Source organism: Trachemys scripta, chromosome 16, assembly GCF_013100865.1.
Source record: "Trachemys scripta elegans isolate TJP31775 chromosome 16, CAS_Tse_1.0, whole genome shotgun sequence".
NCBI classification, from domain to species: domain Eukaryota; kingdom Metazoa; phylum Chordata; order Testudines; family Emydidae; genus Trachemys; species Trachemys scripta.
The window spans coordinates 16,006,869-16,033,200 of record NC_048313.1 but is presented as its reverse complement, the minus strand read 5'-3'; the positions used below and the strand labels follow the sequence as shown (position 1 = coordinate 16,033,200).

The window sequence follows — 26,332 nt, the reverse complement described above, 5'->3', positions numbered from 1 at the left end:
CAGAAGGGCATGCCTGGGAGGCACCATGGCGGGGTGCTCAGTCGTGATTTCTCTTTCAGCAATACCAAGAGGCCATCCGAGCTCACAAAGCAGGGAAAACGGTGGATTTTGCTGAACTGCCTGTTCCACCAGGTATTTTCCGATTTTATTTTGCTACCAAGGTAGAACCGTAGAGGATGCTCTTCACTCACCATTTTTTAAAGCTTCCATATGTGTGAATTTCACTCTGGAATAGCAGCTTTGGAGACCTCTCTATTTACAACACATACAGCATTGGCAGTAACAGGGCACCCTTCTATGCTCCATCCCCACCAATGTCTCTGAGCCCTGCCCTGGAAGGACCTTTCCCCTAGGAGCAAGAGGGAATTTCAGTCTCCTTTCTATGGTCCTTGGCATTTCTTCTGAGATCGCCCCTTGTTCCCTGCAGTTCTGTTATCTAGCACTGTTCACTCAGTGGGTTTGAATGGCATTATCACACGAGTAGCTAGATGTGGACTCTTCCTACCTCTTTGGGGCGCTCAGGTACGCAGCAGCTCTCGATAGTAGTTTGATCAGTTTCGATCTCCTCTTTAGACTTGCCATCTCTTTGGCAGGCTTCCCACCCATCCATGGCATGGAGGCTTCATCAGGAGACCAAAGCATCGTGGGAGTCCTGGAAACCGCTATGAAACTAGCCAATCAGGAAGACGGAGAGAATGATGAGGAAGATGACAATGTGGAGGGGATGAAAAAGGTCAGGTTCTGCTAACCTGGGAGCCTGATCCGTGGGGCACAAGATGGCTCAGTTAAAACCAATGCTGAGTTGTATTAACTGATTATCAGGGGTGGGACCAGTTTATACAGAACCCCATTCATTTGTGCTATGAAACTTTTTTCTCTATGGAAACTGGATACAGGTCACTTGCAGATTTAAACTAGATTCTCTGTATTTTGAGGTGGATTCTCTGTAACTTGAAGTCTTTAAACCATGATTTGAGGACTTCAGCAACTCAGCCACAGGTTCGGGGTCTGTTACAGGAGTGGGTGGGTGAGGTTCTGTGCTCTGCAATGTGTGCAAGGTCAGACCAGATGATCACGATGGTCCCTTGAAGTCCTATGGGTCTATGTTGGGGTTGAATTTTATAGTGCTGGCTAACGTGGGCTTTTTTCCTCTCCATTTGTTTCAATTCCCATCTTACCCGAGTCCCAGAGTTCAGAAATGTTGCGTTCTGTTGCAAGAAAAATAGCTTCATGTATTTTTCTGGTTGTTAATTACAGCTGGGCTCCCGCACTGCGCTGTCAAAGCCAGCCGCCTCGTCCCAGCCCAAGCTGGTTCCACGTGTGTCTTCGGGAGGTACCCCTGCAGCAGCAAATGTAGCTGGGACTGGCAAATCCACCGCAAAAGCCACCACAAAAGGTACTTGTGCTTTCCAGCTCACAGAAACGTTCCGTCTTTATCAAGGCCGATGCTGTAGGAAGTGGTCAGACTGCGTTCAGGGCCACGCTGTCCTATATGCTGATCTGTGGTGCTGGTGCCAGTCCCTGCTACGGTTCTCTGGCTGGAATGATTCCCTTGTCTGACTCGGTACCTGTGGTGTAGTCAGGAGGCCAGGCCAGATTTAGGGAGCGCATGCACGAGGACGCCAGCCAGCACAGGCTAAGAACCAGAGAGGACTGTAGGGTCTGATGGGCCCGGTGTTTTGAATACACCAACATTCCCAGCTTCCCTTTCCAGCTTGGACTACCTATAGCATGAGGTCCTGACAGCCACCCCCGATGTGACTATCCTCTTTCTCCTCCTCCCGGCAGCCCAACAGCAGCTCGCTTTCCTGGAGGGCAGGAAGAAACAACTGATGCAGGCGGCGCTTCGAGCCAAACAGAAGAATGACATTGAGGGAGCGAAGCTGTTTCTGCGTCAGGCCAAGGGCCTTGACCCCATGATCGAGGCGTCCCAGGGTGGGCTTCCTGTCGACATAACCAAAGTAAGGAGGTCCCTGCGGTGCATTTAATTTGAGACCAATCCACGGCATGAGAAATCCTGACCACTCGGTCGTTAAAGATTCCTGGCCTTTTCAAAAGCCCAGAAGTCCTGGGTAATTCTATTCTGCCTCTTTCAATTCCAAATGCATTGATTATGGCATCTTTCACTCCCTCTCCTACCATGTTGTGCACCATTGCTGTGTGCTAGGTGACACTTCCCACCCCAGAAGTGGCTGCATTTTAGTGCTGGGCATTGTGATCCTCAGAGACAGCGTCTGTCACTGTTTGTTAGTTTGTAAAGATCGCTGGGGATCCTGCATAACAAAAGGATAAACGGTTATATTGCTACTTATGCTGTAATGATAATCGGTCTCTAAAACTAGCCGCTATATGAATATTCATAGCTATGTGTTTTGCCTGAATTCAGGAGTATTGAATGCTCAAGCTCCTAAACTTAGATATAACTGGAGCTGTGTTACGTACTGACCACTGGAACACCCAGCCCCCTGCACTTGCTTTCGGAGTGCTGACGTCTCTGCCTGTATCCAGAGATCTGTCTAATGGCTAGATTAGGGAGTGAGCATTCAAGTCTCCTGGATTCTATTCCAAGTTCTGAGAGGGGAGTTGGGTGTAGTCCTTAGAGCAGGAGCGTGGAAGTCAGTACTCCTGGGTTCGGGTTCTGATACTGACCTATTGCGGGACTTTGGAAAGGGAGATGCAAAGAGGAAGTGACTTGTCCAGTTTGTAAAGTGAGGATAATCTCTAGCTTCCAGGGGCTGTGAGGCCTGATGAGATAATGAAGAAGGGTTTTGAGTGTCTCGGATGGAAGACGTGGTCCAGCATGGGCAATTCCTTACTCCAGGACTGACTTTTGCAGATGGGTCTGTGTAGGTGAAAATCTCTTCTCTTGAAACTGCAGGTCACTGTCATGCCTCCCTTCTGTTTCAGGTGCCTCAAGCCCCAGTGAACAAGGAGGATTTCGTGCTTGTGCAGCGTCGTGGGGTCAGCATCTCCCCAGAGGCTGCCAGCCAGTACATGGAGTTCATGAAGCTGATGAGGCAGCAGCACGAGGTAGAAGACCCAAGGGGAGATGCGCTAGGAAGAGAGTGTTCGGTTGGGCTTTCAGAGGCTTAGGGTCTCCTGGGAAGCTCTTCAGAACAGCAGTGACGGGAGTGGATTCCTGGGGGACTGGAGTTTTCACGCCTAGGCTTAAGTGAAGTTTCTTGCCCTTCTTCCTCCAGGAGGAGATTCTGCCAGCTGTGATCCCAGGAGTGTTAGGGTCACACCTGCTGCTGCGTCTTGTTAAGTCAAACTTGCTTTGCCTCTTCTGGAGTCATCCTTCTCTGCAAAGGATTGTGGGATTTCGGTGGGCATAGCAAGAAAACACAGATGGCTGTTGGTTCCCAGATTGAGAGCCACTGATCCAAGGCATTAGGCAGGGGGCTGAGGGAGACTCCAGTTTTGTTAAGCAGACTTGTATTGCTGTAGTGTGTGTTGGCAGGAATGCCATGCTGATGGCCGTGTACTGGTTGGATTGTAAAGGCCTGTATGAGGGAGAAAGGATAACTTGGGAGACAGGACTCAGGGTTCTATTTCCGCATCCGCCATTGCCCCATTGAGCGACCTTCCCTTTTCCGTCTCAGTGGCTCCATCTGCAATTGTGAGTGAGAATACTTCTTCACAAACACGCAGACACAGCCTCCTGTGGAAGTGCTGCAGATCCTTGGATGGAAGGTGCCAGAGGAGGCAGATTGTAGTAACTTTCTCTCTTGTGTGTTTTTGTCCCAGATGTGTTTGAATTACTCCAAGCAGTTCACTCACCTAGGAAATATCGCCGAAACAACCAAGTAAGTATGTCAGCAGGAGTGCTTTCCATCCCCCTTTCCCTCAGGCTCCTTTCTTTGTGTTGGTTGTACACACCGTGAAGCTGCTACAGAATTACCTAGGGTGTCCTTCCCGGTTGCTTCCCTCAGGGAAGTCCTGCATTTCCTTTCCGAAATGTGGCTGTGTTGGGGGCTCTGCTCAATGTTCTGCCTTTCAGATGAGATGCTAAGCAGAGGTCCTGACTGCTCGTGGGTTAACGATCCTGTGGCATTTTCCCCAGCCGCAGTGTCCTGGCTAAATTCCAGCATAGGTAATTCCATACTGCCTGCCTAAAATTCCTGGCACACAGGACACCTCACTGTGCAGTGTTGTTCAACAGCACACACCAGTTGCTGTTCTCTACCCCAGAGGTGGCTGCATTTCAGTGGTGGGCGAAATACTTAAAAGCATTGCAACTTCTGGAGCATTTGGATGAAGGGTGCTATATTAAATAGAGAAAGTGTTTGTAGTGATCATATTCAACTGGTAACCCCATGTCTCCAGTTTCTCTCTCCGTCCTAGAAGGTGCTTTCACTAAATTCAACAATCTATCTTCCACTCCCCACCCTGAGTCAAAGCTAGGACTGCAAATTAAGATTGCCTTGGCCCAAATGGGTCCAGTTTGCTCCACATCTGTTGGACATAGGCTCATGGTGTGAATTTGTGAGATAGGAACTGGTTCAATGGGTCAGGCATGCAGAAATGCCTTCAGCAAGGACAGAGGCCAACAATACCAGATATTTATGCGATGTGCACAATATAGGTTACAAAATAAAACCATTGGGGTATTTTTTAGTGCCACTCATGGGAAGCTTTGAGACAGTTCAGAGTTTAATAAATAGAAGGCGAGAGAAATTGTGGGTATGTCCACACTGTGATCTTGAGATGTGATTGCAGCCCTACAGGTATACCCACGATCAAAGGTACCTTGGGTATGTACTCCGACAACGAGCCCGTGTAACCACCTGTGCTGTTGTGGTTAAACTGCTATTGTTCTAGCTAGGCATACCAGAGCTGCAGTCCAGCCTTCTGATTGTAGTGGAGACGTACCCAAAGCCACAGACAAGAGGGGGAATGTGATAGGCCATCTCCTGCAATCTGTAGTGAGATGGAGAGTGGACCATGCAGGAATGCTCTTCCAGACAACAGGAGCTGCAGGCGTGAAGGTTCTTCCACTGGTCTGTGAGCAGAGCACAGAATAACGGGGAAGCTACAAAAGAATCTCCATCAGAGTAAACTCCTGGCTCATTTTAGCCCTTCGCTCTGCAGGTTTGAGAAGATGGCAGAGGATTGCAAGAAGAACATGGAAATCTTAAAGCAAGCCCACGCCAAAGGCTTCCCATTGCCCAAGTACCACTATGAGCAGAGGACCTTCAGTGTGGTCAAGTAGGTTAATTTGCTGCCCGTTGCTTCCTGCTCCTTTCATTCCAGCCACGCTATCCCTCATTGCAGGGTGGGAGAAGGTAACCAAGACCTCGCCGATGCTGATATGTCTGGCCCTCCACTCGGGCCGCTTCCCGTGGCCTTGCTTTCGGGGGAGCTCTTCTATACACTGGAGTGTACGTGTCGACCTCTGCCTCCCAATCGGTGTGGAGCCCTGCCTCCCACTGTATTCTCAGGAACAGAATCATTGTTTTGAGTTCTTTCATCCTCTGGTGTGTGCGTGAGATAGAGATGGGGTCCCACAGCAGGTGGAGTGGATAGGGTTGTTGTATGTTTCACCGATGGCTAACCCTATGTGCCGTCTTCTTGCCATACTCTATAGTCAATTAAACACATTTGTTAAAACTGAGATCTATACAGCCCACTCTGTGCCTGTTTCCCCATCAGCAAAATGGGGATAATACGTTGCAGTTCTTGGATGGAAGGTGGTGTAAGTGCAGTGTTTGATCATTTTATATAAAAAGGTTGTCCTGGCAGATATATTTGTACTGGTAGAGTTGAGACATACCTGTGTTGGTCTGCTGTGTGCAAGAGCAGGAAGTGTCGACCTACAGCACCTGCAGGGGGCACTGCAGAGTGTACCAACCCCCTGTCCCCAAGTCACTACTTGGCTGGCTGGAGGAGGTAGGAATTATTTGATGTTTAACCTTCTTTCTGCCTTATTCTTGAAGGATCTTTCCTGAGCTGAACAGCAACGATATGGTTCTTACTATAGTGAAAGGGATCAACCTCCCAGCTCCTCCAGGTAAAACAGCAGTTGGCTCTTAGCAAAGGAGGGGGTGAAGGGGATGTGTCTTATTACCGCTATGCCAAATAACCATAAGCAGAGGTGCTGAGTGGTGGCTTCGCTCTGCAGTGGGAATAATCTGTTCTGCTAATGCGGTGACCGATTGGAGCAGGTGAAAAGCCCCAGGCACTGGGACTGCTGTCGAGTGGGGTATCAACCAAAGAGGGTGGCCTAGGTGCAGTGGGAGCATGGAGCTTTGTCTGACGATATTGTGGGTGGGGCGGGATGTTGCTACAGCGTCTGCTCCAGCTCTTGGACTCCCACGCAAAGTGCCCATTTTCAGCTGCTTTTTAATGACCTTTTGTTAAAATGCCCCAGGGACTGTTAGTCAGAGCACCAGCAATTATCACTGGTGCTTTTCCCTGCTTTTCTCGCATGGGATCCCCTTGCGGACTGGTAGGTGTATCAGTAATTGTGGGTCTGAAACACTGTTATGCAGATCTGTCCCAATAAGGAAAAGACCCCCACTGAGGGTGGGGCTCAGACGATTAGAATACGGGAATAAAAGTCAGGAAAGATGAGTTCTGTCCCAGACTCTGCCACTGATCGTGTGACCTTGGGCAAGTTGTTGAGCCTCCGTGCCTCGGTTTCCCCATGTGTAAAATAGGGATAATACCACCTAGCTCTTGGGGAAGGGGACTGAGAGACTTAATTTCTGAATTGTTGGCAGTGGTGTTGTGGCCGTGTTGGTTCCAGGATGATAGACAGAAAAGGCAGGTAAGGTGAAACCGTTTATTGGATTAATTTCTGTTGGTGAGAGAGGCAAGTTTTCGCACTTACACAGCACTCTTGTCTGTGTAACTCAAAAGCTTGTTTCTTTCAGCAGCAGAAGTTGGTTCAATAAAAGATATTACCTCATCCACCTTATTTCTTTAATTTAATTTATTAATGTTTGTCGTAGACTTTGAGGTCCTGGAATGAAAATTGCTATGGAAATGCAAAGTTACAATTTATGAGGAACTTAAGTGCTGTAGAAGATTTGCTGTTTCCATAGTCCCCATATTTTCAGCCTCAGTTGGAAATAACCCTCCCCTGCAGCAACTCCCTCTATTCGTCTAGGTACTTACCTAGTACTAGGTACTCATCTAGGTACTACTCCATCGCCCTAATAGCTGAGTGTCTCACAGATGTAGATCGGTATTTCTATCTCCGTTTTACAGAGGGGGAACGGAGGCACCGAGAGGTTATGTGACTTGCACAAGGTCGCACGGGAAGTCTGTGGCAGAGCCACACACTGAAGCCATTTCTCCTGAGGCCCAGTCCTTAACCTGAGCCAACGCTCTTCAGCAGGATTAACTGTTAGTGAACTGTATCCAGTCGTTAGCGGAGGAGGAACGAAGTGGGATATGGGACGCTAGGAGGGTATCAGACAAAACTAACACCAAAATATGATCCAATAACAATAGTTGGGCATGAGGTGGATGGTGGTAACTGTGAATGTGTGGGAAGAAATGAGCAGAACGTGAGACTTCACAGATCTAGGATGGATTATAGACCCTCTGAGTGAAAGTGTTCGAGCTGGTTGGGAAATGGTTCCCCCCACACACACACAGAAAATGTATCTTTTATGGGAAAATTTGAAAACTACAAAATTTCTATTAGGAAATGCTGCCTTATGGGAGTTGTAGTTTGGGTACCTTGTGCTCCCATTCTCCTACAGACTGGGCTCCCTGGTTCATGTGCATCTGCCATGATGCCCCCGCTCCTCAGTTGGAGAGGGAAGTCAGTACATCCTGGGAGTCCCTGGCTATAGTGCATCATGGAAGATGTAGTCCAGCCAGGGAGCTCGGCTAGTAGAGGAGAATGGGGACATGAGACCGTAGAACTACAGCTCCCATGTGGTAGCATGGCTGATTATCCAAATAGAAATACTTTGGTTTGGGGGCATTTGGGGTTTTTGCAGAAAAGCCAAAACCTTTCTGTGGAAATTGGATACTTCTTGTGAAAAATACCGTTGAATCGAAAACTCACTTTTCCATCACAGAAGAGTTTTTGACAGTTTTCAGCCAGTCCTAGAAAAAGGATTTGTCTTCAGTGTAGGCCGGAACCTTCGGTCTTAAACAACCATTTCAACTATCCCAGACGTCTCCAGTACAAATTAATCTGCCCTTTAATTAAAAAGCTCTCTTCCCCCAGGTAGGTAGCTTCAGGGGGATTGCTCACTCCCAGCGATCCTAGCCGAGTCCTTGGATTTTTATCTCATGTATTGCATATTAGGTCTTCTCCTTTAAGCTATAAACTGTGTGGGTTTTTTTGTATTTTAAGGCGTGACTCCCAATGACCTGGATGCCTTCGTACGCTTCGAGTTTCCCTACCCCAACGCGGTGAGTTATGAATGCTGCTCGGTGGCATTCCCAGGCTTCAGTTGGGAAGGCTCAGTTCTCACCCTCTCTTGTGTCTTGTGTTGTAGGAGGAAGCTCAAAAAGATAAGACCAACGTGATCAAAAACACAGATTCACCCGGTAGGTTCCCGTCTGGAGTTATGGATGCGTGTGTGTGCGCGTTTGTGTTGGGAGGAGGGTTCCCTTGTGTTACTAGAGCTCTGGCCTTAAGGTGATCTGCATGTGGAATGAGCCCAGGTGACAAAACACCCCATATGTAATCGGGCAGTCTCTGCTCAAGAGAGTTGCAGAGCAGGGATAGAAACGATGGGGACAGGTCAAGACTGATTCCACAATGAAGCACTTAAGTGCTGCAGGGATCCTGGATAAACAGCTTTGCAGGTGCACGTCAGTTTTCTGTCTGGGGACTTGGAACTAGGAGAGCAGAGGGGGGCAGGTCAGGATTGAGAGACAGGCGCTAAACTGTGTGTGAGGAGCTCGTGAGCTGGAATAGTGGGGAGCCAGCAGGTTGGGATTGAGAGCGGGGCTGTGTGCGTGGGGAGCCCAGGACTGGTGTATTAGGGTGAGGTGGGTGGTTGGTAAAGGGACAAGATTTCACTGTGGTGGCAGAGCTGTGTGGGCAAGGACCCCACAGTCTATGCCCCCTCGGTGCATTGCTGGATCTGTTTTTAGTCCCTCTCCTGTCAGCATCACCATTTCCTCTTTCCTGACTTGGAAACTCGGTCTGTGAAATAAGTTCTGCGTGAGGTTGACAGGCCGAGAGGCTGTAATCTCTAGTGACGCCAGCTGGTGCCTCGAGGTCTTTCTTCCCAAGATTCTGAGAGGCGATGGCTGTAGTCGCTAAAGCAGGGGACTGGGAACCAGGACGCCTGGGTTCTGTTCCCAGCTCTGCTGCTGATTCTGTGATACCTTGGGGGCAGATCACTTCACCACACCGTTTCCTTTTCTCCAGCTATAAAATGGAGCAGGTGGAGGGGGTTGTACTGAGGCATAACGAATGGCAAAGTGCACCGAGATCCCAAGGCGAAAATCAGTGCAGCTGTGCAAAGTGTTTCCTGCTAATCCTATTCCTGGCTCATGTCTTGCCCAGGGATGCAGTTGGCGGCTCTTCCCTTGCTGTGTAATCCTCATGCTAATACCGTGATTTGCTGCTGTTCCCTTGGCAGAATTCAAAGAGCAGTTCAAGCTGTATATTAATCGGGGCCACCGAGGGCTCAAGAGAGTCTTTCAGACCAAAGGCCTCAAGTTTGAGGTTGTCCACAAAGGGTGAGTGAGATGCGAGGCCGGGGGCACTGGAGGGCAGGTTTAAATGTCATCCGCAGACGCTGGAGGGAACCTTCCTTATGACACTCTTGATATGTCCTGGGGTGGAAAACTCATGAATATTGGGGGCAGGCAGAAGGACCGTTGCAGCGTTCAAAGGTGAAATAAACAACGGCTGTTGGGCGTCACTGCTTATTAACAGCTTCACCGCTGCCGCCAGTCGGTCTTCTGCTGAAATCAACACCTGCAATCCTGTGAGATGGACCAAGTGTGCACATCTCAGTGTACCCGGAGTGCTGGTCAGCAGGTTATTGTTACGCTGCCTAGCAAAGGAATGGCGCCTGCTCTCTGCCCTGCTGGTAAGCACTGTGTGTGCCGGGCAGAGAGCTGGGCTCATTCCCTGCCTGTGTCCCGCCCCTGCGTTGGGAGCATCGCAGAGGTAGCCTGCTTGGGGAGGAGCACAGTTTGTCACCCGGGGTATGTCTTCGCTGCAAGTGCAGGTGTGATTGTAGCACGGGTAGGCATACCCATGTGGGAGCCCACTGGGGCCCCTGGCTGCGTACTCGAGTGATTAACACAGGGCCACCACGTTTTCACTGGCGCTGTTGTCCGTGCTAGCTAAATTAAAGCTAGCACTTGGCTATGCCTGTGTGTGCGACAGTCACACCTCCCCTTGCACTGTAGCCTACCCATAACGGCGCCGCTCGCTAGGCCACTTAAGAAGCAGCAGTGAATGTGTGGCCCTCCTTAGCTGGCAGGATAGTGGTCATGGTGGGGGAGAGGGTTTGCTGGGTTGCCAGGGCTCTGACAAGGGAGGAGGGGAGAGGACTGGGTTGTGAGAGTCTAGGAAACATGTAGCTGCTTGTAGAGAGGCTGCATGATGCCCTGACACTGGTGCATAGGAGACGGGGGTGTGGGACTGAGCTGAAAGGAGCAGCCGCTGCCAGAGGGGGAATATTTTGTCCTCTGTAGTTAGCCCGCTGGTGCTGTCCTGGTGCTGCACCTCCAGAGCCCAGCTGGCCCTTCGGGGGCATAGAGACAAAACCTTCCCCCAAAAGCTGAAACCCTCCCGTTAACGTGATCTATCTGTGGGAGCGCTGCTGGGATCGGTCATTGTGGGAATGGGGGGCGGAGTGGCAGGGTTCCTCCCATTAGTTACTTCTGAGAATTTGATTCCCACTTTGGGGACGTTCTAGGGACAAACATGTCTTTGTGGGAGCTGGGATTGGATGCACTGGGCTGAGGAACTGATGAGGACTTCAATTTTATGTTGTCATATCCCTTTCTCCCCCCCCACACACAATCTCCCAGGGGGCTGTTCAAGACAGACCGTGTTGTGGGCACAGCACAGCTGAAACTGGAGGCCCTGGAGACGACGTGTGAGCTTCGGGAGATTGTCGAGGTAGGAAACTGTGGAGAGTTCCCCCTCCTCCCTCTAAGCAGCACCTGTGTGCAGCTGCCTATAAATCCTGCCCTCTTATTATCTTTCAGAGTCTCAGTCCCAGAGCTTCCTCCCGGCCCGAGGAGCTGAGGCTAGAAAGGAGCAAACAGCAGAGCAGGGGCAGGGGCTGGATGTTATTACCAGCTGCTCTGAACTCTCTGGTCAATTATCGGGGGGTAGCCGTGTTAGTCCGGATCTGTAAAAGTAGCAAAGAGTCCTGTGGCACCTTATAGACTAACAGACGTATTGGACCATGAGCTTTCGTGGGTGAATACACATGCATCTGAAGAAGTGGGGATTCACCCACGAAAGCTCATGGTCCAATACGTCTGTTAGTCTATAAGGTGCCACGGGACTCTTTGCTACTTTCTCTGGTCAATGTCGGGCTGGTTCTGTTACTGGGGACCCCGGCCATTTCCAGCTGCAGTCAGCACCTCTCTGAAATGCCTCCCTGCTGTACAGTGGGTAGGGAGTGCACTGCTACAGGAGCAAAGGCAGACACGGTGTCGGGATGTTTTTTTGTTTAATTGGGCCGGATAATTGACCAGTAACACAGCTAATTCTGCTAAAATGAGGATAATGCAATCTCTTGCTTCCCGGCAGGTGGCTGCAGGGTCAGGAAGGAATTCCAGTCTCCTTCGGTGTGCAGTATTTCACTGGTGGCCCAGGTGCCAATTATGGGCTTGAGGCTGTCTCTGAAGACTCTGCTGGAGAGAGGATACTGGGCTAGATGAACCAGTGGTCTGTTCCAGGGAGGCAGAATGCTAGACTAGATATGTCCGGAGATGGGAGATTGGACTAGACACCATTGTTTCATTTTGCTTTGGCCTCTTCTTGTTTTTTTCACTGTTTCCCCTACACCCACATCTCTGCTCCATTCTTTTCCATGCCTAGCTACTGGATGGCCGCCGGCCCACAGGGGGGAAGTTGGAGGTGATTGTGCGTCTAAGGGAGCCTCTGAGTTCTCAGCAACTGGAGACAACAACGGAGAAATGGCTGGTTATTGACCCTCAGACCATGCCGGCGGTAAGGGCCGCTGTCTTGATGGGGCTCTGGGTTCCCTGTGACCTAGGCAGGATGATTCAAGGACTGACTGAGAACGTGAGTCAGATCTGGCTCTGCAGAGACTTTGCCTTAGCCCCAGGCCACTGGAGTTGGGCCGCTAGTCAGAGGAGGCAGCATCTGTCCGTCGGGGTGTTGGCGTGAGGGAGGGAATGTCAGTCGTCCCCAAACAGAGCGCTCACATCTCCCCTTTGCCTGCAAAGCTTCATCACGCGCCGGGGTCTGAAAAGCTGGGACTCGACCTGAAGGAAAAATTGCCTAAGGGGCAGCGTGCAGCAGATCTGCCTTGGGTCGTCCATGTGAGCTGTGCTGATGCCCCTGGTGACTTTGCTTAAAAAGGCCCTTTTCCCTTCTAATAGAGAGGCAGCAGCGTCCAGTGTGCAGGGCTCTGTACTGGGGAGATTCTCTTCCCAGCTATGCCACTGACTTGTGTGAGGCTGGACAAGTCATTTCCCAATCGGTTAAGGGGGGTAGTGATCTCGTCCCGGCCTCTTGTAGAGCACCGGGAGAGCCGTGGATGAAATCCATCGCTTCTTTTGAAAGCTTCTGCCTCTTCTTTCAGGTTGCTGTCCCCAAACCGAAACCAGCAGTCGGTCCAGTAAGGGACGTGGGCAACAGGTACGTCCCACTCGCACTGGCTTGGCTTAGTGGTGCGGTTTGAGGTTTTTTCTGTGCTCTAAGGAAACTGTGAGGATTTGTCTGTGTAACGATCCTTCCCCTCCCCCCCCCATTCTTTCAGGGCTGGGGGTGGGGGATTCCTGCTGGATGTTTTGCATTCCTGGTGAGCTTCTGCTTCTGTAGCTTTGGATGATGAGACATGTGGGCATAAGCAAACTACCCTCAGCTGGCAGTGCTGATATTGTAGACTGTAAACTCCAGGATAATAATAAAGAATTCTTTGCCCTTCTCTAGGACCTTCTGTCCACTCACAGAAGCTCCCTGCACTTCACAATGTCTTCTCTGGGATGTAGGTCAGAATTATCCCCATTGTACAGGTGGGAAAACTAAGGCCCAGAGCGGGGGAAGTGAGTGGTTATGGAACTTACTGTTGCCAGAGTAGGGAACAGAACCAAGATGATTATTCAGTCACTAATTATCCCTTCCCTGCATGGTGCTCTAACAAGCTGTGTTATTGCACAGTATGGTAGCTGCTCGTGGTAACGCCCTATGCCAGTTATCAGAGTCATTTTGTAACTGGAGTGGGGGGGATGCTTTTGTTAGAGCAAGGAACTGAGCTCAGCTCGTTCCCGGCTCTGCCACTGACTCACTGCGTGACCCCAGGCAAGTCACTTTGCTGCCCAGTGCCTCAGTTTCCCCAGCTCTAAAATGGAAAGAACGCTTGCCTTCCTTGAGCGCTCTGAGATCTATGGATGAGCAGTGGTGTAGAAGTGCAAGGCTGTGCTCATCTGCGAGTGATTTTTCCATTTGCTCCAGTGGAGAAAGCAACTCCCTCCATCCTGCTGGACAGGCCCGACTTCCTGGGTGGGGTGAGGCAAGATCCGTAAAACAGCAGCACCCAGGGACAGACTTGCCACCCTAGTCAGGACAGCAAAACAGAACATTTGTGTAGGTGTCTAATGCATGGGATTGCCGCCACCCTGCCCTTCCCCTATTCGTGTGCGGAAAGGGGGATCTGGATACATGGGGAGGGGATCCTGGCAGTGCTGGCTGAGAAGCGCTTTGAGATGGCAGTGTGCTGTGCTTAGATACCTTAGGCTGTATGGCCCCTGCCCGGCGAGTCCTATCTGGTTCTCTGAATGGGATGAGCGAGTCTGTGCAGGCCCTGCTGAGATCAGGGCGCAGCCTCTGTCTGGCAGTCGCTGTTTATGGTCTCTTGTCTCTGTCTTTAATTTCCTTTCAGAACGTCCATCTGCTCAGTGCTCTAGCAAGGCCGGCTCTGACTGGACCCTCCTCCTCCTCTTCCTCCTCTCGGGCCCTGGAAGTTCTTACGTGGAACACCTTCCGCTCCTGCTGGCCCTGGAAGAGCAATAGCTTAGAGTGACTAGCGCATTTAGGGCCCCTGGTATTCCAGGAGCCTCCTGCTTCAGTGTAACCCAGGGATATTCTCCCCTTTGCTGGCGTCTTACAGACCCTGCTCCCTACTTCATCCTCCTGCCACCTCTCCCCAGTGGCAGAGGTGGGGTACGCGCCTGCTGAGGGGGCAGAGAAAAGGTATGAGGTGATGTGTGCAGAGCAGCATGGGGGTCTTGAACAACTCCTCCGGGAGCTAGGGGCAGAGATGGAGGGAGTGGGGGCCAATGGGTTTTCTCAGCACCAGGCTGGAGGCAGGGAGGGAGAAGGAGGAGGCTCAGAGGGGACAGAGAGAAGTGGTGAAGAACAGAGGCTCGAGGAGGAGGAAGGCCAAGTAGATACTCAGGAGGAGAGGAGCAAGAAATTGGGTAGGACTCGGAGTGGGAGAGAATAAAATGAAAAGGAGCTGGGGGGGAAACAAGCAGGGGCTGGCGAATACCGTGTAGTCACAGCAGTGATGCATCCCGGGCTTAGGATCTGGACTGGGGAAAGCAAGTGGACTGCGGGGGAGGGACAGCAGTTCCTTATCTCCCTTCCCTGCCTGGATCCCTGATTCCCCGTGACGGAGGTCCCGGTTCTGAAAGTATCTGTCCGCCTGAGTGCAGCAAGTGATGTTCTGAAAGGAAATGGCAAGGATGGGTCGTGCGAGTGTCTGGATGTGTTGGGGGGGGGGGGGTGAGAGAGAGTGAAGAGCTCATGTCTGTGCAGCTGTAAAAAGAATGTTTCCATGAGACAAACTAATCCATCCCCAGCAAAAGGTTGGCCTTAGTTTGTACCAGAGAGGAGACAGCGAAACTGTTAACTACAAGGGGAAACTGAGGCACAATAGAGGAAAAGTGACTTGCTCAAGGCCATGCAGTGAGTTAGTGACACAGCTGGGAATAGACTCCAGGAGTCCCAACTCCCAGGTCCATGCTCTAATCTCCCTCCCACTAGCTGCTTTCCGAGAGCCCACCATCTTTATGCAGCGGGATTGGTGTGGCGTCAGCGATCACTTTTCTGCTTTGCCTTCACTCCAGAGACCCTCCAACTCCTCAGGGGTGTCAGAGTTGGGGGCCCTTCCTTTAATCTGACGAATGTTCCCTCTGTGCATTTGGATTGACCCACTTGGTCTAGGCCATGACAGAGGGGCGCAGACTCTCCCCGGGGGCCCGCATCCCATCAGTCACTCTGCTGCGTGACAGGGCTGGGAAGTGAGGGGTAGCTAGAGCTTGACAAGTGGGGGTCTGATGGGAACGCGACACGGCTCCTGTGTTTCCAGGCTGTTTTACGAGCGCCGGTAGTGCGCTGAAATGCACCGGCTCTGAGATAATACCCCCACCAGTCTCCTAAGCTGTTGGCTCACGTGCGGCAGATGGCTTCTCTGAAGGCTGTGGTGTTCTCCAGTCTGCACATGGGCTAGTGATCGGAGCCAGGGACTGGGTCTCTGGACTCCTAGGCTGTAGTCACAGCTTTGGAACGGGAGTGGAGTCTAGTGGTTTGAGCTGGGGGGCTGGGGTTGGGAATCAGGATTCCTGAGTTGTAATCCTGGCTGTGGTGGTGGACAATTCACTTCCCCTCTCTATGACTGAGCTCTGTTTCCTCTGTCTGATACAACGTGACTGTACTTGACCCCCCTCTCCCTGTTCCTTTGTGACCCTCTTTCCTTTCAACATCCCGTAGAGCACCCGAGAGCCTGTCTGAGGACAGTGCTGCCTCTGCACCCCTCCCACCTTCACCAACACGGCATCTAGCCAGGCAAAGCCATCGAACTGGGAGCTAGAGCTACCGGAGATGTCGGGGGAGCTCATTTCTAGGCAGCGGGAGTGGGTTCAGATGCTTGCTATCCCTTCAAGGGTCTGATGCCTGCTTTGGAGTAGCAGCTCTGAGGTGAAGTCAGGCATTCTGGCAGGGCAAAGCCTCCCCAGGCTGAGGATCTCGGCAGGGTAAACCCTGGGATCTCTCCTGCACTGGCGTGGTCTCGATTCCTCTGTCTGGAGTCAGAGCGTGTCCCCTCTGGGGAAGTTCTATCCACCTCCGGGGAATGAAATCCTGCCCCTTTCTTGGGTTTAACCAAAGCTCATGTTTCTCTTCCCCCAGCAAACCCATTCACACTCTGCACAGCTTGAACGTTTTAGCCTTTGACAAGGAGAAGCTGGAAAAGAAGGTGAGTGAAACCCGATGCCCTCCGCCTGCCCAGATTCTCCGGCAGCACCGGCTCGGCTAGGCCTCGAGCAGAACTCGGTGGGGAAGGGGTGGGGGGTCTTCTACAGCTGCTGGTTATGCCACGAGGGAACTGGGTGATCTGGAGGTTAGTGGCAGAGCTAGAAATAGCAACCCGGAGACCGGACGCCCCGTTGCCTGCCTTGACAAAGCCTGCACTTACCCTTCGGCTGGGGAAGCAGTTCACGCTGCGCATTTGGGATGGTCTCTGGCCGCGGGGGGGGGGGCGGGGGGGGCGTTGAATCCAAGAGGTTGGCTGAGGCCCGTCTCTGTTTAGGATATTACCCTGCTGGTGGCCTGGTCCAAAAGCCAATGGAAAGATTCCCTTTGACTGCAATGGGCTTTGGATCAGGCCCCAGCACGTTAATACTCCCTCTGCCTGGGATGGGGCCGGGCATTTCCCTCTAGGGCACCCTGGGGTTCACCTTCCCCATGGAGCACCTGTTCAGACCACACCCCGCCCTGACTGGGCGAGGGTTTTCAACCGTGTTGGCTCTCTGTCTCTCCCTCGCGTAGGCACCGTCTTTGGGGCAGCGTCTAGCTGCTGTCTCCGCTGGGCGGGTCCTCGCCAGCCCTGCTCCCGGTGGGGGTTCCCGATGAACCGTAATGTGCAATGATCTTGAGTTCAGGAACCCACCCCGCCCAGTGTCCGCCGAGGGGAACCAGCCGCTTACGACTTGCAGGTTCCCTGCTCGGTGGGCTGCGATGGCTCTTCCCACACAATCGCAAGGGTGCCAGGTTATGGGAGACGTGGCCGCAGGTCATATCCCCTTCTAGGGGCAATGTGAAAGGACTAGAGAGTCCAGGACGGGTCCTGCCCTGCCACTGGATGCATCCGCCATTGACCTGCACGGGAGATCTGTGCATCGGCCGCTTGGAGGGCGGCAGTGTGTGCGCTCCCCACGGGAGTGCCGGGCTCACCGGCTCCTGGCTGCTTTTCCGGAGTTGCTCACTCCCCAGCCCGTGCGTCTGCTACCGGCGCTGACTCCCGCACACAGCTCGGAATGACTTGACGTATGGCAGGGCTTTGTGGGCTCCTCTGTGTTTGCCTGGGAAGCCAACAGGCCTTCTGGCTTTGCTGGCAGGTGTTGGCGTACAGACAGGCTCACAGGCCGCTTCCCAACGAGCTCGTGGAACAGTACCAGGACGTCACGCAGCGCAGCCAGTGGCTGAAATCCCAGCTGCAGCACGGGGGCCCTGCGTTCAGGAAAGGTCAGTGCAGCCCTGCAGTCGCCGCTTGTTTTGGGGGGTGCTGCCCATCGCGGTGCTAGGACTTCTGCCCCAGGACGGGTACAGCCTGATGTTGCAAGCCTCCGCCCTGAGCCATGGGTGAGCCGGGCGTTCCGTCGTGGCCTCTCCCTCCTGAAAGGGGCTTGGGGCAAGGGACACGCGTCCCACTAGGACTTGGGCAGAGACCAGCAATTTGTCATGTCTGTGGTAGTTCCTAAGCCTCGTTCCTACAGCACCTTACGGACCCCCCTGCTGTTCTTAGTCCTAATTCCCGTGCCTGCCTGGGCCTGTTTAATCTCCCTCCCTCACACTGTAGGCACAGGGGTGGTGCCAAGAGCAGAGATTCCCAAACCTCAGAGCGCTGGCTAGTCACATGTGCTGGGGCTGCCTTGTGTAACTGAGGGATTGCACTAAAAGCAACTGAACATAAGGGCTTTCCTAACGCTGCAGGACTGTGTGAGCAACCGCCACAGGGAGCGTTCTGCAGTTCGGGAGGGGAGGTGTCCTGGAGAGAATCACTATTCAGCTACATTCCCCATCACAGAAAGGTTTGAAGACCCCCGCCCTGCCCATAGAGGCTCAACTGACTCTAACCTTCTTCCCCCTAGAGTACCTGTCGCAGCTGGAGAGGTTCCTGCAGTTCTACACCGATTCGGCGCGGCGTCTCGGGAACGAGGGCAATCGGGTGAGGAAACCACTTGCCGTTCTCTTCTCCCTGGCGGGAAGCTGGGCCAGAAGCCGAACGTTGGTTCTGTGATCGTGTGTGGTGGGACAGGGCGGGCGCCTTTGCGCGAGCCTGTTCCACTCGTGATAAGTAACACGGGGCGACTGGAATCTGTGGGATTGGGGTCTAACTTCACGTGCTCATTGCTGCCCGGTGGTTCTGTGGGGGTGTAGGTAGCCCGTCCCCCAGCGCTGCTAAGGGACCTGCGTTAAAGCAGCCGAGCTGTCAGACTTGGCATGGTCCCTGTCGCCGCTGCCCCCTGCTCCAGGGGAGTTCGACATACTGATGCTTGTGGTGTTGGTTTAACAGGACGCCGCCAAGGAGGCCCTGTACAAGCGGAATCTCGTGGAGAGTGAGGTAAGCGTCCCCTAGCAGCTGAGCAGGGTCAAAGTGATTCGGCCACGAGTCCTGGGCTGATCCCAAGAGCAGGGTCAGTTTCCCACCTCTCAGCCCTGGACCCCCCACTGGCAGCTGGAGTGGAACTCTTTCTCCATGGCCCATTCCCCCCTCGGCCTCTCTGCCCGGACTGTCATGGAGGGGGCTGACCCGCGACGAAGGTCAATGGTGCTTCAGAGACCGTTCAGTAGATTGATGGTGGCCCCGATGCAGTAGATTTTTTTCCTAATCCTTCAGGCCTGGAAGCTCCAAATCTCTCCTGCAGTCCCAGGATCTCAGGGGTCCCGAATGCAAGCGTTAGCTCCCTCAGGCGGTTCCTGTAACCCTGCCCACGAGTTACGTGCTGCTTGTGCCTTCCCTGCCCTGCCCCACGTGGCCCCAGGGGCTGCCACTCAAATACCCACGTGTCTCTTTCTCTTCCAGCTTCAGAAGTTCCGCAGATGAAGCCCTTGGTGTTGTGAAGGCCTGGGACAGAATGGGCCGCCCCTCATACACTGCACTCCTCTTCCCTCCATGACCCCAGGGGGGAGAAACTAGGCAGACACTAATGGGAGGGGTGGAGTTCCTTTCTGCCGAGGGCGGGAGATATACTTGAGGGGATGGGAAAGGCCCTGAAATTGACCTCGCATCCTCTGCTAGTGTAGCGAGGGTGCTGTCCTTGTGCCCCGTCCTTGTGCCCCTTCCCCACCCCACTCTGGTGGTAGGAGTGAGCTCAGGCCCTGACCCCCCCCCCCCCCCCCCGAACAGCCCCACCCCGACCCCCGAGGTGCATGATGCCCCACAGGGAGATGAGCCAGACAATCATGTGACAATCACTTTGCCCCTCTGCTCACCGAGAAGCACAGGTGCTAGAGGCCACCCCGCTCCTGGTCCCCGGCTCTGCTGGCCGCCTGCTAAAAGGCTTAGCGGGAGAGCACTGTCTTCACTAGGCCAAACTACAGCAGGGTTTGTCTCCACAAGGGCTGGGCCTGCACTAGGGCAGATACCTGTGGCAAATGGGTGGTGACCGCAGGTCCTATCTCCCCTTAGAAGACTCAGCACTCTTCATTGGTGCAGGCCGTTACCTGTAATATCCCCCGTCTACGCTAGCCCCCGGCCTGTTCTCAGCACCGTCTGACGGGGGCCTGGGGTCGATCTGTGGCTGCTGCATCCTGTTCTCAGCCATAGGTCCCCGTCCTAGTCCAGGCACGACCTGGTGCACAGGGAAACCGCCCTGTACCTCAGAGCCCGGTCTGACCCTGGGCGGGAGCTGGGCTTGAATTCTGTGGACAGGGAGTGGTCGGGAAAACTCCCTGCCTGTTGTGGGGCACCGGTGCTGGCTGGAGCAGGGTTCAAGGCCAGACTAGAGTACAGCCACTCTTCCCCTTCCCCCCCACCTTGGTAAAGTGCAATCCGTGCTGTCCGTTTGGGCACCGGTTTATAAGGGGGCTTTGTACTGCACGGCACCGTGGGCCAGGCGAAGGCTGCAACCTGCGAGCGCTGCCCTGTGCTCCCCCTCCAGAAGATAGGGAGGCCCCAGGCAGGGGGCATTTATCCGTCGCTCAGCTAATCTACTCTGGTGCTGTTCCTGTGGAGTGCCCCTGTCCCATCTCCCGGGGACGGCTCCAGTGCCTGACTGCGTCACACAGACAGACTGTGCGTGGTGTGACTAACGCATGTCCCTGCACGCCCCCCGCGCCCTTCCCCAGCCCGTATCACCAGAGCTCCTGTGTTGTGGGAGGCAGGGACTGTGTGCGCAGAGATGGGCAGAAACCCCTTTCCATAGCCCCGAGACGCTGTCTGAGACCCCCCGCCCCTCCAGCAGGGTGAGAACCGGGGCGGGAAGCTGCTTTCAGGAGTCAGAGCAGGGACGCGGCGAGTGTGAATGTGGCACTGCCTTGGGCTCCCGACGAAGGGAGGACATGTTCCTGCCAGCTCCTCCCGCCAAGGCCGGGACAATCCCAGGGAGCGAAAGGCGCCCGAGTGTGGATCCGAGCAGCTGCCCCAACGTCCGGAACTGGCTCCCGTGTAAATACCCACTAAGACTTCCGCACCTTGTCCGAACTAGATGACACTAAAGATGCTCCCTCCCCCTCCTCCCCAGCATGGCAAATGGGGACCCTCTCCCCACCCCCGATTTGCACTCTGGTCACAGCTCATCTTGCACGGAGGGGTCCCTGCACCAATGCACTTTGCACACACCTCTCCCCCAGGGACGGCAGGCCCCAGCTGCTCACGCTGCTTTGTTCAGGCTTTGCAGGGCTCCAGGCAGAGGATGCCTGGGGAGGGTGGTACACGTTGTGAACTGCCACCCCCGTCACAGGCCTGCTGCTTTAAGGAGGCTGGGGAAGTGGAGAATAGGGCTATTTCTCGCTACTTACCTGATCCACCCAGAAGGGCTAACAGGCCCCACTTTGAGTGCTGTCCAAGATCCCCCTCGCCCTGCATGTCCCACTAGACCCCAGTCACTTACTGGTAGTGGCCACAGAGGAACCTGCAGCGAAAGCCCCTCTCTGGCCGCTTGTCTCGCTCCCATGCCCATTGGACAGAGAGAGCCACGCACGCGTGTACACACGGGCCTGGCTTTCTCGCTCTACGGCAGTAGGGTGAAACAGATCCGCAGTTCACCCTACTGCCCTTCTCCCCTGGCGCCTGGCTCCAGTGAACCAGCTGCAGCTTCTCGCTGAAGAGAACGTATTCAACCGCTCGTCAGGCCCTGGCAGGGCGTGGGACAGCGCTCGGGATACCCTGGCTGGGAATGGTTGATTTCAAAAACCCCATGCTCCTTAGGAGGCTGCAGCTGGGGGCAGCTAAAGGTACCTCTGGCTCTGAGCTGCCTGAACAGGCGCTGAGCCAGAGGGGAGCGGCAGAGCTATCGCACAAGCAAGCAGCTGCGTGGGGGAGGCGGGGAACTGTCCCGTTCCTCAGCGCTGTCGGGAGTCCCACTGACCCACAGGCCCAAACGCCAGAGGGGTTGAAATCCTGGACTTCAGTGGAGCTGGGATTTCCCCCTGGATCTCTCTCCCTCCTGCAGTGCCCAGTTCTCGCTGGCATCTCTGGCCCAGCTTGGCCATGGGCTCTTCCTTGCATGCCTGGCACTGAGCGCCGCGTGAAACTGCCAAGGGCGCTGAGCCCGGTGGAGCCGCGCTGCAGCCTCTGGACGCTAGCCGGGCTGCACCGCTACTCGCTGCCCCCTGCACCGGCAGGAGGTGAAGGGACGTGTTAGGCTGATCCGGATTCTCCCCACCCCTTGCAAGTGACAGCCTGGTTTAAACAGAAACATTCCTTTAATCTCTGTGACTAACCAAATTCAAAGAGCTGCTGCTGGGTGATGGATGAGGTGATTAGCTGTCGAAATGGTCCAATCTCAGCTCTCCCCCCCCCAGACCTTCCTTTTAAACCAAATTTTAAACCTTTCTGTCTCTGGCCCAAGAGTAAATAATGGGTAATTATCTAAATGTCTATTGATTCTCCTCGTCTGATTCCACAGCCCAGTAAAGCCGTGTGGTGCTGGGTCTGTTTTTACATGCTGTAAGTGCCTGGCTCTGGGGGCGTCTGTCTGTCCGGAGAATCCGAGAGCGAATGTAAAAGCGGAGATGTTGGAACTGACTGCATTCTGGTTTTATTTTGTGCTTAGAGAGACCACAAATCTATATGAAGTTTTTAAGACACATCTTTTTTCTACCAAAAAAACAAAACCAAACCCAGCTCTACCCTGAACTGAAATCCTGTAACAGATACCAATTAAACCTCTCTGGAACCTCTTCCGTCCTTGTGTTCTCTGCCGGCTTCCCACCCCAGGGGAAAGAGAGCAGCTGAAATCAATTGTGCCTCCACCCTGTCTCTGTACCCATCCTTCACTGAACTTACCTAACCTGACCCCTGGGGTTAGGATATTCTCTCCAGCAAGGGCTATGGCTCGGTTAGTGGGGCGAAGGAGTTGGCCCAGGCTGTGTTTCTAGTAAATTAATATAATGTACAAGTTCTATGGAAGCCAGTGTGGGTGAAAGCCCTGGAGACGGGCGTCCTACCCCCAGAACAGCCAGGCAGTGGGCATCGCCCAGACCCCACTGTTCTCCTCCAGTCTCAGCTTCTTTCCCAACAAAGGGGCTAGTTATGAATGGGGCTGCCTGCCCCACCTGCCATGAAATGGACCGAGATCTGCCGTGCTGATTGCACACGCGGGCTACCGAACCGTTCTCTGACAGTGCCGCATGGTCAATACCAACCTGAGCTGTCTTCAAACGGGTAACCTAGACGCCTCAGGCATGCCTGGTCTGAAAGGGGGAGACCTGAGCACAGCCTGGAGATGGCCCCAGGCTCTGCCTAGGAAGAAGCAACCCCAGTAAGTAACACCGTTGCCCTTTTACCTGCTCCAAGTGCTGTTAACTTTGTCTCGGGATGAGTTAGCCCCATTTTACAGATACTAAAACAGGCACAGAGACAGGGCTATAGGCAGAGAGTGAATTAATGACCGAGCAGGGGCTAGAACCCAGGAGTCCCGGCTGCCCACATCGACCTCTAGGCTACACCGCTTCTCAAATTAGCTGCAGTCACTGTGTGCTTCATGCAAGCGGAGGAGCAGCGTACTGCTGATGGGGGCGTGCTATCCGGGCTCTGCGCCGCGCATGCGACCACTCATTCCACGGCCTGCTCCTGCTGCCAGCTCCTCCTGGCGGGCTTAAAACAGCTCAGGGAGTTGGAGAAGATTTGGTTAGATTCATGGACCTGGAGGGAACCTCAAGAGATCACCTAGTCCAGACTCCTGCACTGAGGCAGGACCAAGTAAACCTGGGCCATCCCTGACAGGTTTGTCTAACGTGTTCTTAAAAACCTCCAATGATGGGGATGCCACAACCTCCCCCCCACAACCTAGTCCTGTATTTCACTAGCTGGAGAGAGAGTTTTCCCGAATATTTAACCTAAATCTCCCTTACTGCAGCTTAAGACGATTCCTTCTTGGCCTTCTGTTGCCATGAACCGTTGATTGCTGTTCTCTTTGGAACAGCCCTTAACATATTTGAAGACCTACCAGCTTCCCCTCAGTCTTCTTGTCTCACAACTAACCATACCCAGTGTTTTCATCTTCACAGATCACGTTTTCTAAACCTTTTAATCAGTTTGGGTGCTCTGCTCTGTCCTCAGGGCCAGCTCCAGGCCCCAGCTAAGGAAGCAGGTGCTTGGGGCAGCCAATACAAAGGGGCGGCACGTCCGGGGCTTCGGCGGGAATTCAGCGGCAGGTCCCTCAGTCCCTCTCTTCCTCTTTGAGCTGCTGCCGAAGTGCCGCCGAAGAGGAATGATCCTTTTCTGCTGTCCTGCCACCTACTCAGATATTCCCCGGTGTGTCGCCGTGCGTTTCATCTCCTTCCCAAGTGCAGGACTTGCACTCTATCGTAGTTCATCTTGTTGAATTCAGGCCCATTTTCCAATTAGTCACGGTTGGTTTGATTTCTAATCCTGTCCAACGTGCTTCTAGCCTCTCCCATGGTGTCCTCTGCCAAAACCATAAGCGCACACTCCACTCCGTTAGCCAAGTCATGAACGAAAATATTGACTAGGACCGGCCCCAGGGCAGAGCCCTGCAGGACCCCGCTAGCTCTGTCCCTCCGGTTCGACAGTAAACCACTGCTAGCTACTAGAGGGTGGGGTTTCAACCAATTGTGCACCTACCTTACAGTCATTTCCTGTAGCCTGCACTGGGGCCAGATGAAATCGATTCGTTAGGGATTCATTCGTGGGGATGGGAGCGAAGAGGCCCTGGTTATTCCATTCACTCCGGGGTCCTTTGCTACCAGACACAAAACGTGTCACCCCGCCCGTGGCTCAGAGACATGGAGACACCCGCTGGCTCTGCTGGCACCATTGCCTGGGTCCAGACCCATTCCCCGTCCCAGTATCTTAAATACTTTCCTTGGGCTTCATCAGCGCTGCTGCTGGGTGGCAGCGTGGAGCTGTCTGTTACCTGGCAGCCCTGCAGGTGCAGGTTCTAGACCCCGACCCCAGCCCTTACAGTGCCTATGCTGCAAGCCGCACAGTCCCTAATCTACAGGGAGGGTCCCTTTCCGCTGGCTTGGAGTTCGGGCCCTGGCTGACACATGCCTCCAGCTGGCCAACTCAGGCCTAGCAGCGAGCAGCCCTGTCCCCTGTAAGGCTGGTTCAAATGCTTGGCTAAAGTTGAGTGAGTGCCCGAGGGGACGTGCTGATTCTCAGGAGGCCGGGGCAGGGCCTACAGTGGGGTGTCGGCGCGCCGTGCAGCTCAAGGAGCCCAGAAGAGCAGGCAGCGTAATCCCTCTGGAACGCTGCCTCAGGGAGGATCTCGAAACCATGTTATCGCTGTGATCTGGGATGTGGTGCGTCAGAGCCTGGGAGGGAGGGAAGGCGGCTGCAGGAAATGACAGCAGGAGAGAGGGATTTCAGTAGGGGATATTGCCAGAGCTCCTCTCAGCCCAAGCGATCCCAAAGCACCGCCAAGTTCAGAGCTGGTTGGAGGTCTCAGAGGAATCGCCCCTGCTTAGAGCAGCTCAGAATTTAGCCCCACACAGATGTGCATACAGAGGGAAATAACTTCCCCGGCACTGAAATGCAGCCACCTCTGGGGTGGAACGTGGCAGTGCTACGTGACGGTTTGGACGAGAGGTGAAGAGCGGCTGATCCAGTGGCGAGTGCAAGGGGGAAGTCGCCAGGCTGACCGAGGGGCAGGACCCCAATTCTGTGGTTGGCTGAAAGAGCAGAAGCGTGCCCCCTGCTCCCGGAAGCACAGCACCCCCAGTACTGCTGACTCTCAGGGAAGAGCGCCCCCTACTGAGACACCCACCCTACTCCCCACCATAGCTGGATTTTCCCCTGTCCAAGTACCGAGCCTGCCGAACCCTGCTTAGCTGACAGGACCATCCGAGCCCACAGCGATAACACAGTCTAGGACCTGAACAGCGCAGCTGGAGAAGGAGAAAGCTGCCCCAGTTCCTCATCCTCGCTGCTATTCAAGCTTCCCTGACAAACCAGGCCCAGGGCAGACACTGACCAGCTCAGGCTGACCTGTCCGCCTGTTAGGGGCCTGGGTGAGATCTGAGCCAGCGCAAGAAGAACATGGAAATCTTAAAGCAAGCCCACGCCAAAGGCTTCCCATTGCCCAAGTACCACTATGAGCAGAGGACCTTCAGTGTGGTCAAGTAGGTTAATTTGCTGCCCGTTGCTTCCTGCTCCTTTCATTCCAGCCACGCTATCCCTCATTGCAGGGTGGGAGAAGGTAACCAAGACCTCGCCGATGCTGATATGTCTGGCCCTCCACTCGGGCCGCTTCCCGTGGCCTTGCTTTCGGGGGAGCTCTTCTATACACTGGAGTGTACGTGTCGACCTCTGCCTCCCAATCGGTGTGGAGCCCTGCCTCCCACTGTATTCTCAGGAACAGAATCATTGTTTTGAGTTCTTTCATCCTCTGGTGTGTGCGTGAGATAGAGATGGGGTCCCACAGCAGGTGGAGTGGATAGGGTTGTTGTATGTTTCACCGATGGCTAACCCTATGTGCCGTCTTCTTGCCATACTCTATAGTCAATTAAACACATTTGTTAAAACTGAGATCTATACAGCCCACTCTGTGCCTGTTTCCCCAT

General features: G+C 53.8%; 2 protein-coding genes across 5 annotated transcripts in view; one reads left to right on the top strand and one right to left on the bottom strand.

The window, feature by feature from the left end:
* Positions 1 to 22,486, top strand: part of CC2D1A (coiled-coil and C2 domain containing 1A) — a 36,855-nt gene extending 14,369 nt beyond the window's left edge. For 3 of the 4 annotated variants that reach the window (XM_034792591.1, XM_034792590.1, XM_034792592.1), the window contains 19 exons: positions 60 to 132; positions 594 to 733; positions 1,258 to 1,396; positions 1,789 to 1,961; positions 2,908 to 3,030; positions 3,748 to 3,806; positions 5,092 to 5,208; positions 5,937 to 6,010; positions 8,318 to 8,376; positions 8,463 to 8,514; positions 9,561 to 9,660; positions 10,969 to 11,059; positions 11,993 to 12,124; positions 12,723 to 12,778; positions 16,271 to 16,337; positions 17,479 to 17,605; positions 18,232 to 18,308; positions 18,657 to 18,704; positions 19,167 to 22,486. In XM_034792591.1, the coding sequence (XP_034648482.1) occupies positions 60 to 132; positions 594 to 733; positions 1,258 to 1,396; positions 1,789 to 1,961; positions 2,908 to 3,030; positions 3,748 to 3,806; positions 5,092 to 5,208; positions 5,937 to 6,010; positions 8,318 to 8,376; positions 8,463 to 8,514; positions 9,561 to 9,660; positions 10,969 to 11,059; positions 11,993 to 12,124; positions 12,723 to 12,778; positions 16,271 to 16,337; positions 17,479 to 17,605; positions 18,232 to 18,308; positions 18,657 to 18,704; positions 19,167 to 19,187 (1,728 nt within the window). In that variant the 3' untranslated portion in view covers positions 19,188 to 22,486. Of the gene's footprint in view, positions 1 to 59; positions 133 to 593; positions 734 to 1,257; positions 1,397 to 1,788; positions 1,962 to 2,907; positions 3,031 to 3,747; positions 3,807 to 5,091; positions 5,209 to 5,936; positions 6,011 to 8,317; positions 8,377 to 8,462; positions 8,515 to 9,560; positions 9,661 to 10,968; positions 11,060 to 11,992; positions 12,125 to 12,722; positions 12,779 to 14,021; positions 14,333 to 16,270; positions 16,338 to 17,478; positions 17,606 to 18,231; positions 18,309 to 18,656; positions 18,705 to 19,166 lie in introns of those variants that run through there. The other variant, XR_004648377.1, reaches the window with a different exon arrangement.
* Positions 22,325 to 26,332, bottom strand: part of PODNL1 (podocan like 1) — a gene marked incomplete in the record, with an annotated part of 17,989 nt that continues 13,981 nt past the window's right edge. The window contains 1 exon segment of the mRNA XM_034792596.1: positions 22,325 to 25,799. Coding sequence (XP_034648487.1) covers positions 25,769 to 25,799 — 31 coding nt within the window.